General features: G+C 36.8%; 1 protein-coding gene across 1 annotated transcript; it reads left to right on the forward strand.

The window, feature by feature from the left end:
* Positions 1-2,947: 2,947 nt before the first annotated feature.
* Positions 2,948-9,833, forward strand: LOC133718827 (polyamine oxidase 1). The gene is made up of 10 exons (XM_062145706.1): positions 2,948-3,080; positions 3,196-3,445; positions 3,776-3,910; positions 4,053-4,129; positions 4,314-4,468; positions 5,809-5,952; positions 7,148-7,297; positions 8,500-8,754; positions 9,118-9,199; positions 9,307-9,833. Exons 1-10 carry the CDS (start codon positions 3,029-3,031, stop codon positions 9,513-9,515), a joined length of 1,509 nt encoding a protein of 502 aa, XP_062001690.1. The 5' UTR covers positions 2,948-3,028; the 3' UTR covers positions 9,516-9,833.
* Positions 9,834-12,615: the final 2,782 nt, after the last annotated feature.

Below are 12,615 nucleotides of genomic sequence, written 5' to 3' on the forward strand. Positions count from 1 at the left end.
AATAATAAAAACTCTAGTATAGTAAATTTCACTCCAACAAATTTCGTATCTTTATCATATATTCAGGGCCGGTTCTAAGAATGTGAGGACTTAAAATGAAGTAAATCCACGACCGTCGAAACCTTTACGACATTAAACTATTTGTTTTAATTAATTGATATAAAAAATAATTATTAAATGAAACTAAAACAAAGATTGCATAGCAGTGATAGCACAGTGGATATATGTAATTCTATCAAAAACATTTTTCTGCAATTGAGAACCATATATCACTAAATTATGTAAAATCTAATAATAAAAAATCAAATTCATATGATACATATAAAATAGATTATCCATGAAGAAACTTCAAACTTTAGTATTAACTAATAAAGAAGAGAAGAGGATTGAAGAATTTGGAATTAAAACTAGAGCTTCTTATATTTCTCTTCATGTCTTCCATATATCAATTTTTGCTTTAAGCAGTGAGCGAAATGAGAGCAGCCGAAACCGTGAAAACGTGGTTTTTAAAAGCAATATAAGTGTCGTGCTGCTGGGCAAAGCGGCGAAGTATTGTATATTTGTACCCTATATAGTGAGAGTCTGTGCCTTTTATTTATGGGAATGTCTTTATAACGAATGATTTGTTGGTAAAGCTACGTGCATCATTTTTTTTTTTTCTTATGCTAGATTTTTACCAACGTACAATATGTTTGTAAAGGTGTGTGCGATTTTGTTTTATTTTTTATGAGACAAACATTCGTCTGGATATGTGTGTCGCTTTTGATCATTTTATTTTCTTTATGATAGGCTTTCAGCAACGAACAAGTTGACAACTCGACATAAGTGTGTCCCTTTTTCTATTTTTTTTTGTTATGGAATGGTTCTATCGTCCATATACGTGTGTCCTTTTTTGTTTTATTTTTTTATGAACCGCTTTTAGTGGTGACAATTTCGTTAGTAAAAGTGTGTACCTCTTCACGTTGGCTTAGGGCCGGCCTGGCGTATATTATGCTTCACGATTTCATTACTTATTTTTAGACTGAATGAGATAGAAAAGATTGATAATGTTAGTTATCAATAAGACTCTTCTTCAATACAAATTGCATGCACACTCATTAAAAAAAAATGTATGCTTATTTAATGTTCTATTCTAATATTGTGAAATTTACCTTATTGCAGTGTCGTGCCGCCATTTCCATATCGGTGACTGTTCTTCATAGATCAAAACACCACGCCACCACCGTTTAGATGAAGAAATGCCTTTCAAGGTCTTTGGCCGACGCCATCTGTACAAGGTCACATGCGTCTTACATTTGCTGCTATGGCGTTATGCTCTCTTGACTTGCTTAGGAAACATGAAGTTCCTAAAAATAATTCCAAATGCTGCATTTGAAAGGAAGAAAAAGAGAAAACGTTTATTGTGTTGATGACTTCAAAAGAGAAATGAGAACAAAAACACCGGTTGCTTCCATTAATGTTCAACAACAAATTGGGAAGAAAATTTTTATTTATATTTATTTTTGTAGGTTTGGCATGGGTTGACAGTGTTTTATTTTGTGGTGTCAAAGGAAATTTTTTGAGTTGTGTCATTCAGTCGATCATGCACTCATATTCCTACAATTAAGAAGAATGATAAATAGGGCATCATAGTCCTAACTTAAAACCTTGATAAGATTTTAAGCCGACATAGGTCATATGTCCCAAGATCTAGGTATTATGTTTTAAAACAATGTTATGACCCGGTAGTCGAATGTAAGACTAATTAGGGAGAGTCATTTTATCGTGCTTCAAATATGTGAGTGATTAGGTCTAATTTTGATCCTCATAAATAAAGGATTTTTATCACCACTAGGGTGAAAACTTTCTTGCACCGGACAGAATGATACCCAACTTGCAAAAGTGATCAAAGAGGTACCTAGACCTATAAAAATTGATCAATTTCATACCCTACTTTCAAAAGTGATCAAAAAGGTACTTAGACTTATAAAAAAAATTGATCAATTTCATACATCTGTCCATTTTCTGTCACATCTCCGTCAAAACGAAGGGTATATACAACTTTTGATCACTAAATATTTAGTTGGAATGTCATATTATCCTCTAATTTTTTTTCTTTCTCTTTTTCTGTTCTCGTTCTTCCTCATTCTTCTGCAATCTGCATATTGCATCGAGTCATCTATAACCAAACTATCCAAGCTTAATTCTTCTTTACTTGTGATTGCACGACTTTAGTTCAATCATCTTCCTTCTGCATATTGCATCTATAACCCAAGATTTTTTCTTGTTTATGTAAAAGTAGTTGGATCAATGGTTATTAAGCAATAGAACTGTGTGAAAACATAATGGTCTCGCCACCGCCGATGACACCACCGCCGAGGAGAGTGCAAAGAGAAGTTAGTGGAAGAGAAAAGTGAGTGAGATTTTTTTTGTTTATTTTTTTAATAAAAATATAATTTGTAATTGTTATAATTGTCCTTGTGATTTAATTAATTCTCAAAGTTTGTTTAATTTTTTAGGGTCATTTATGTCAAAATTTTTAATTTTGACTAACAAAGTCCATTCGCTTAATATAGATTAGACATTGACACATGCTCGGCATCTCACTATTAATAAAAAGAACATAAACTTTTGTAAGAAACATTGTTGACGTAATTAGGAAGAGAATGGAAAACAGGCTAGAAGTAGTAAATTTGTAAAGGGAAGCAAGCATTCAACTCTTTCACCATTTTCCCCACAAACACACACACACAACTCATTAGAGATTGACTGTAAAAGGGCGGTCGGATCAGCGCTTCAGATTTTCCCCTTTTACCACGTCGACGCGTCAACTCCGGTCAATTAGAGACACACACGTAAAAGCACCAAAAAAAAAAACAAAAACAAAAATTTGTGTACAACTCAAAATCTTTCTCCCCTTTTCTTCTCTCTCTCTCTCTATAACCGAAAAAATAGGCCCAACGCAACAACTATATAAACCGACTCCCGCTATTTCTCCTCACACAATAAGCACACCCTCCCTCTCTCTCTCTCTCTCTCTCTCTCTCTCATGGACTCTCCTCGTCGCTCCTCCGTGATCATAATCGGCGCCGGAGTCTCCGGTGAGAGCCGAAACCTCTGTTCGATCACGTCAATCGGCGCCGTTTGATCGAGTTCAATTTCATTATTCTTTAATTTCTGGCTGATTAATTAATTTTGTTTTTTTGTTTAATTAAGGCCTATCGGCGGCGAAGCTTTTGATCGAGAACGGCGTAGAGGACGTGGTGATTCTCGAAGCTTCGGACCGCATCGGCGGTAGGATCCGGAAACAAGAGTTCGGAGGCGTGTCGGTGGAGCTCGGCGCCGGTTGGATCGTCGGAGTCGGCGGAGAACAGCTTAATCCGGTTTGGGAGCTCGCCGAGAAAACTAACCTCCGGACTTGCTTCTCCGATTATAGTAATGCTCGCTTCAACATCTACGATCGCAGGTCCGGCCATATCCCGGAGCATTTTAGTGAATTTCTTTTCTGTTTTAGCTTGACGTACGCCGCGTGCGCAGTGCACTAACTTCAATGCTCTACCGGCGCAAAACTAACTCCAGCATGAACACTCTTTCAGTTATACCGGCGCACTTTAGAGTGCTTTTGCTATTGTGCGCCGGTGGTGAACTTTTATATCCGAATTTGAAATTTGCTGAGCAATTTGTAGTCCGTACTTTTGGCTCCGGCGGCGTATATTAGCGTTCACCTGGATTTGGTTTCTGAAATGCGCGGCGCGTGAAGAGTTATAACTGACCGAGTTTTGTTTGTGTACTGCAGCGGGAATCTAATCCCGAGTGGACTCGCAGCAGACTCTTATAAGAAGGCGGTGGAGTCAGCCATGGAGAAGCTGAGGGAGCTGGAAGCCGACGCTTGCTACGGCGGCAACGTCTCCAAAGTTACCGAACCGCCTTCGTATGTCTCCTTAAATATCGCTTTCATTTTATATAACTGTACTCACTTTCACTGGTTTTTCTGCGAAATTTAACTGGTTGGAGTTTGATTTGTATGTTTATGAATTATGGTCTTATTTAATTTTACTTTTTTTGGATTTTAGGTGCGGATTTTCCAGTACGCAGAAAACGCCGATAGAGTTGGCGATTGATTTCACCCTACACGATTTCGAGATGGCAGGTCAGTTTTTGATCAATGATCCAAAATGCATTTAATATCTTGATTAGCTCAGTTGCGTCAATGCTTTGCTATTATATTTTGAATTTTTTTTGTTCCAAAACTTCGTGCGTATTAAACGTATATATAGTAGAAGTTCGGTTTTGTTGTTATGTTAATGTTTTATTCGTTTGTAATCTGGGTGCAGAAGTTGAACCCATAGCAACCTATAACGATTTCGGAGAACAGGAATTTTTAGTTGCAGATGAAAGAGGGTACGAGCATTTGCTATACAAAATGGCCGCTGATTTTCTTTTTACCTCTGAGGGTAAAATCTTGGACAGTCGTCTCAGTCTCAATAAGGTACATGGTACCACCAACCGTACAACAATCATACTTTTTATTTTTTACATGGCCAGTATTTTTTTTTTTTTTTTATAGCTAATTTGATTCTTTCCTTGTTTGGTTACCCAATCATCGGGAATGAAAACAGAGGCAGATTTGGAGTTTTCTGAGGACAAAATCTGATTTTCCGTTAGATAATGACGTTTCTGATAGCTCTTTTATAATTAACTCCTTAACTTTCATGATTATATAATTTATATTGCAAACCACTTCTTTCTTCGAGGGTCAACTTGTTTTTTTGTACTTTTACTGCTCCTTTGTTTATAGTAGAAATTTATCTTCATTTGCAAGCAAACAAATAAAAAATTTGTGGCTTCTTTTTGTATTTTTCTTTTATCTCAAAGTATGACAAATAGACAATATAGTTAAAAAATAATGCAGTATTATTGGATATCATCATCAATCTCAGCAGCAAAATTGACAGATAAGGTGTTTGAAAACTTGTTTGGGTGGATAAATGCTTAGAAAAAGCAAAATGGAAAGCGGTAGTAACGTCTTAAAATGCACTTCATGCTAGTTTGTTTATGCATTCAATCCATTTCTTGTTATTTATATTAAGATTGAGCAGCATTCGCTACATGTTTATTTTGATTTCCGTAACACATTTTGAGTTGAGATTCAAAATTTTTTTTTTTCATTCATTCTTTCTTTCAGTAGCTGAACCCGATTCAGTGCCACACATTCTGACCCTGTAACAATAAAAGTACAGCCATTAAGGCACATGATGCTTGAGACCTTTAGTAGCCTCTTTTAGCACTCATAAATTAGTAGGCCCCAAAATTCCCAGTTTCCATTACACTACACAGTGCCCATTATGAGTTTATGACCCAAGAACAATAAAACGATGAGCTGAAATGTCAAATTACTTTCAAGTAAGAACACGAAAATAGGGAGTCTTGTTACTTTTCTCCAATAAATGGATTGGTGTTGTCGTTACCTCCTCAATGGATTTAATTCTAAACCCTGCTTCAATAAATCTCTCTCTTCTGGGAGTTTTATAGTTCTACATAATATTGCAACTCTGGAGACTAGAGATATAAGCCCTTCAATTAATGCAAGACACTCCACAAATAGTGACTAGTCGAATGTTTATAGTGTTTACTGTTTAGAGTTTGAATAGCTTTGGAGCATTTATAGAAGTTTTGGTCCTTTTTCATATCTGAAGCTCAGATTGCACTGTTTTTCTTAGTTTGACTGTAGATGATGTAATGGGGTTGTTGCCTTGGGCTCTTCACATCTTATGGTAAAATACATTTATGAAGATTTCTGAGTCCATTGGCATCCTTGATTTGGGGCAGGTTGTTCGGGAATTGAAGCACTCGAGGGACGGCGTTACCGTAATGACGGAGGATGGTTGCGTCTATCAAGCAAATTACGTCATTTTGTCAGCTAGCATCGGAGTCCTCCAAAGCGATCTCATTTCCTTCAGTCCACCCTTGCCTGTACGTCACTCTCCTCTTATTTGTCTTCATATCTTTTGCAAGTTTTTGCTGTTCTCCATTTTTGTCTGTCACCTGCAAATTCCCTAGCTCATATTTTTCTTTCCTTATTCTTCTTTTTTTAAAGTCAGGACCGGTGCGGGCCTAAGCCTTGATTAAAACATGTTTCCTTTACTAATGGGAGAATCTTGCTCATACAGTGTACATAGTGCATAACTGCATATAGTGGAATCTGAAGGTCTAGCTAGGACCTAGGGGGAGGCTAGGTCCTAGGATATGGGTCCCTGTAGATGGGAGGTTGCTATTTGCTACTTGTTTACTTATTTAAGGTGTGGTCCAGAATGTTAAATGCATATTAGAAGAAGTCAGAGTTTATGGATAGCAGGGCTCATTAAAAAAGGTTCACTACTTGATGATGCAGGAGAAAGATTGATTTTGGGAGTTTGATCTTTTGTTTTTTATATGCCAATACCACGGATCGTACATGATCCACAGAATTCTAACCCATTGGCTCCATAAGGTTGCCTTGCTGGTTTGTGGTTCAGTAGGTGTAGGTATTGAATGCTTCGATGCAGATCAGTATATGAATATAGTGACTACTGAAAACAGTGTGATAACTAAATTGTTAATGCTCGATTGCTCTCTTTACGAGTTTGCGTTACTATATTAGTTAGTGCCTTCATAGTTGGTTGACATTTTGACTTGAAAACAGTAAAGTGACGATAGTTTATTGATACAAAACTCTCAGACGCATGTATGGAACTTTTGTTTAGTTTGGTTGCCTGAGATTGCATCTAACTCATCATTAATTTGACTGTATGCTAGTGTTGGCATTACTTGAGTAACTAGTGATTGGTGACTTCATTCTCAAATCATGGTCGAATTGTCAACTCTATGAAATGTAGCACACCTTTTAGCAGCTTCTTAGAGGAGTTGGTAGTACAGTTTAAATGATATAAGACTGTAACATGTTGGAGTCTTGCCTTACATGTCGTTCTACCATAATGTATATACTTCCTTGCTAGCATAAGACCTACGGTTATGTATAGTATGGTCTGCTTAGGCAGACATCTGTGACAAGAATATGATTTTTGATTTTTGATTTTTGAGTAAACTTTTGAGTTAACAGAACTGGTAAATATTTTGTTGGACGTTGCCTCCGTTTAATGCTGACATCATGATTTAAATAATAACACAGAGGTGGAAAACTGAGGCCATAGAGAAATTGGATGTGATGGTATATACGAAGATCTTTCTCAAGTTCCCTCATAAGTTCTGGCCATGTGGTCCTGGGAAAGAGTTCTTCATCTATGCCCATGAGCGGAGAGGCTACTACACATTTTGGCAGGTTGGTTTAAATGATTGTCGTTGTTGTTGCTAGTTAACTTATATGTGAATTTTCCATGCTGCTGCCAGCAAGATTTACAGATTCAGTATTTTGCCTTCTGCAAAGATTTTACTACTAGCCTGTCAAATATTATTTTGTTCAATGAAACAAAGTTCATTTGAAGTGTTGTGTCATTCACCTTGGAAAATTAATAGAAGTTTAGGAATGCTGAACTACAGAATCTTGGGCACAACCTTTCAACATGTAAAATCTTATTTTTGTCTTAGCTGAGCTGACCAGACTGTCAATTTACTTTTGGTTGGGAGGAATCTGGCTGCTTCCTATCCTGGTTTTAGTATAAATAATTTCAGATCTACATTTAAGTCATGGAGTCTCTCTGTTAAGTTATTTTAACGTTCTGAGTAGCATCATCTTCAACTTTTTTCATATTATCCCATGTTATATTCTCTATTTAACTTTTTCTTTCACAGAAGTAGTTGATAGTAAGTTAGTAACAGAGGTTTCTTTTGCCTATGTCCTTGATATGCACCTCATTTTGATATAGCTACGGATCTTCTCATTTCCTCCCCATGTTAGACATGAATTTTGCTCATTTCCCTTTTTTTTTTGTTTAGATGACCTTCATAGTAGTTTTGAAACAGGAAACATTTAAACTTGTCCAGCATTTTTTAAGAGTCAGGTTATGCCATTTTATAGTTGAGTTATGAAACTTATTTACCAAACTAGAGTCTCTTACAGATTTTTATTTTATTTATTTTTTATTTTTGAATGTGTCTTCGTTTCCCCATCTCTATCTATTTCAGAAATAGTTCTGGCAACTTGTTAAAGCAGGCAATAATGGCTACATTTTGAATTCAGTCGCTATCTCTACCTATTGTCAATTTTTTAAATCAAAACACTACATAATATAATCAGATCTCAAACATCATTATTTTTGTTTTATTAGGAAATAATCCATATATTTAAAGTATCGCACATGGCTTATTTTTGTGGAGGCATTGTGTAATGTCAGTGTCTCTTTCACATACAATAATCTTTACTTCACCAATATATAGATGGATTCTAATGTTATACTATTTTACGACAAATAAGATATTGTGATTGAAGAAATTCAGCATATTCTAATCTTTGTTTGATGAGTATTGTTGTCTCCAACCTCAAGCTGGCTGCTAATTTTTCCTTTTTCCATTTTTTGTCATCAGCACATGGAAAATGCATATCCTGGGTCCAATATCCTGGTCGTGACATTGACAAATGGGGAATCAAAGCGTGTGGAAGCTCAGTCTGACGAGGAGACGGTGAAAGAAGCCATGGGGGTTCTTAGGGACATGTTTGGACCCAACATTCCTGAAGCTACTGATATACTCGTACCCCTCTGGTGGAACAATAGGTTCCAGCGTGGCAGCTATAGCAACTACCCAATAATCTCTAATCATCAAGTTGTTCGTGATATCAAGGTTTGCCATCTCTCCTATCTAAACTTCTGTTCATCATGTGTATATCAAGAATCATTTCACTGATTCTGGCCGCTTTAATTAAGAATGATGGCTTAAATCCTTACATGACATTTCAAACACCATATTTGATGCTCCCTTCATCTGTAGAGGCATCACGTAAGATGCATTAGATAGTATAACCAGCTGGTTTAGGTTTAGCTGTCTTCATGAGATATTTACCTTCTAGACTTTTGGCTTCGTTAGCACGTTGCAACCGGCATGAGTCATAAACCTGAGTTAGGAAATGTCAAATGGTACTTTTGTATCGTTCTAGTGAAATCTTTATGATTTGACATCAGACTTTTCGTCCTTTTGTTATATCAGGCCCCAGTAGGTTGCATCTTTTTCACTGGAGAACACACGAGCGAAAAATATAGCGGCTATGTTCATGGTGCATACCTTACTGGTAAGGAAATATGTCAAATTTATGTTGCAGGTTATGTCTCTCTGTCTCCCAATTATAAATATAACCTCCAATGGCTAATCTGTGGCATACTCTTTTATGATCAATAGGGATTGACACTGCAAATGCTCTGCTTGAAGAAATGGGTAGGCAGGAGGAAAGGAGTAGCGAGAATAAAACGTCGTTGTCAGAACCCTTGCTAGCATTGACTAGTTCACTAATTTTGACACAGAAAGATGCTGTATCGAGTCTAAAATGCGATGTCCCTACACAGTTATATCTTGGTGCCAAACACCCCAAACTATATTATGACTACTAGACTTGGCATGGTTAGTTTGTTATGATGGTGAAAATATGGCCCTTATGAAAGATTAAAAGATGGGTTTGGGTAAATTTTCTGTTTAATCCTTGGCGCCATTCCCACGGATAACGGTAGACTAGGGATAATCAAGGGAGATGCAAGGTTTTGGACTTCAAAAGGAACTAGTATTGGGAACAGATGTTACAGTCCACATTGAGACTAAGGGGAAAGAAAAGTGGAGCAGGTAGTTCAGATTCCAATTGTATTGGTAATGTTACACAAGAAATATTGGTAATGTTACACAAGAAATAACCATTTTCATTTTCTTCTAGTATACATTTACTTGCTTATTCCAAGATACATGACATGAGATTAATGCTTATCTTCCAGCAAAAGAAAGAAAAGAAGCAGAAGATCATAAAATTAAGGGAAAATTTCGCAAACAGTACACCAAGTAAAGGCCACTAATAATTCTTATACATAAAGTTCCAAACCAAACATTTCGGTACACGAAATCTGAAACTCGACCCACTATCAGTACACGACGTCAATTTTTGACACCAAAATGTCCATTATGCCCTCAGTTCTTTTTTTTTTTTAATAATTTTTTTTTTCTGTTATTTTGTTTTTTCCTTCGTTTTTATCTCTTTCTTCTTCCTTCTTCCGGCTCCACGAAACCCACCTCTGTTTTCATGTGAGAAGAAGCCCGAGCTCACCCACCTCTGTTAACTTCTCAGCCACCAAAATAAGATAACACAGGTGCCCATCCGCTGGAATACAACAAGCATTACCAAAAGGAAGCTTAGAAACTAGCTTATCTGAAGCATCCTTATCGAGTCTAGTATCCATTAAACAGAAAACATCAAGAGCAACTGAAGAAGACAGAAAGGTTGCTTGAGGGAGAAAACATGGCCGTGAACAACCACGGCAATTCCAACTTAGGATTGTCATTCTAAACTATTGAAAGAAGAAGGTTCTGCATTGGATTTTTTAACAGAGTCTCTGCCTCGTTTACAAGGACTTATAAAGAAAGATAAAAAATAAGGAGTCACATAATCTTGACTAGAGGTATGTAAATTTATGTACGAAGTCATGGGTTCGAGTCACCATGGGGGTAGGAGTGAAATCATTTGATTCTCTTTTTTTAAAAGAAAAAAAAAAAGAAGCCTAAGCTTGTAATATGCAGATTAACAAAATCAAGAACAAACAGAGAGCCAATAAAATTAATTGAGCAAAAGTAAAAGACAAACCTAGCCTTCACGAACTCAAAGCTACAATTAAACATTAACTGACAATTATCCAAGCTGAAGGAGAGAGGAGAGTTTAGGGGGGGGCATCTGCAATCCTCAAAGCCAAAGAGGCGCAGAGCCATCGAGGAGTAGAAATAACCTGAGCCCAAATGGATATCGAAGAGATTCTCTGGACCAGTGCTGCATCTGATTCCAAAAACCCCAATTTTCTGTTGTTGCCATGCCATATAGTCTTGCTCTCCTCCGCGAAAAAACCGATCGATGATCGAGAGATTTATGATTTGGTTCTTCAAATTGATAATCTCTGAGATAGAATTGATTGAAACCCGGCCAAGGATCTTTCCATTTGATCACCAAAGCTACCTAGAATCCCTAAGTTTGTGGGTTCAAGTCGAGTACCTCGAGTCTCCAGATAGTTTTTTTTTTTTCCTTTGGTATGGACTGAAAGGAAATATACATATACTTAGGGGTTTTACGGCCAAATTCTTGTCTAGGCTGCAGCCCAGAAAGCCTACCATTTGGTTCCGCCCCTGGTTGGAAGCGAGGGAGTGAGCCCAGAAGAAGGAAGAAGAAAGAGATAAAAACGAAGGAAAAAAAAATTATTAAAAAAAAAAAGAACTGAGGGCATAATAGACATTTTGGTGTCAAAAATTGACGTCGTGTACTGATAGTGGGTCGAGTTTCAGATTTCGTGTACCGAAATGTTTGGTTTGGAACTTTATGTATAAGAATTATTAGTGGCCCCTTTACTTGGTGTACTATTTGCGAAATTTTCCCTAAAATTAAAATCTTTGTTTAGCCAAAACAATGCAAGTTCTATTCACTTATAAGTATAAATTCACCATTTTGTCTAAGGTGATGTACTTCTGCTGGATGATGCTGCCTCAAGCCCTCAGCTCCTCCTTAGTGTTCAGCTCTGGGTTAATAAACAACTCAGCAACTAAGGGCCATGGGTTAGATAACCAATTGCTCATATCTCATGATTGGATTTACATCTCCACTGTTTAGATTTCAATCCTTTTATTGGGTTTGCATGGTCTGGGTTTTGGATATGTGTGTGTGTGTGTGTATATATATATATATATTTATATATATAGGGAGGATCAAGAGAGGACGTCCTTAAACTCTTAATGACGCAGTCGGAAAGTAACCCTAGGTTTACAAGCAATAAACCTAAAACAAGGATCCTAGAGTCTACCAGAGATAAATGAGAAAACTCTCAATTTGATTGATAATATGATAAAAGATAGGTTCTGCAGCCGTTTAAGGTTGCTTATATATAAGAAAAGAAACCCTAGGGCGACTACCAATGAAACCCTAAAGCCCACGGGTAAAAACAAAACAAATCCAAAACAAACTAGAAAACCGAAAATTCTGAAAAATAGTAAATTGCAGTTTTGAGGCCCTAAACGACCCCGAAAGCCAGAAAAATCTCACACGTCATGGCATAGCAACGAGTTTTGTTCCTGGCGTTGTTCCCTTTCCGGAAAGGTATAGCAATCACGATTCGGACACCGAATGCCAAATTTGCAGCAAACCAGGTTTTCCTTTGGAATGATCGAGCTGTTCTTCGATTCTTCTCGCCAACCGTTCTACATCACTTAAAGTGGGGATGTTTTTATTTTTAGGGTGTATTTTAATAGTCACAACCACTCATTCTTTAGTTACCTACACATATATGAATCCTACAAAAAATTTGCCAAATCGAAAAACATTTAACCATTTGATGAGCACAATGTTTGTTTTAATTTTATCTAACGGATTACATTTGTTTACACAATTTTGAATGACCAAATGATTATGGATTTGGTTTATTTTTTGTACGCACACTTCTTGCGTAGGAATCTAAAGGATCAACGGTTAGAATC

The sequence above is a fragment of the Rosa rugosa genome, chromosome 6 (assembly GCF_958449725.1).
Source record: "Rosa rugosa chromosome 6, drRosRugo1.1, whole genome shotgun sequence".
Classification (NCBI taxonomy): domain Eukaryota; kingdom Viridiplantae; phylum Streptophyta; class Magnoliopsida; order Rosales; family Rosaceae; genus Rosa; species Rosa rugosa.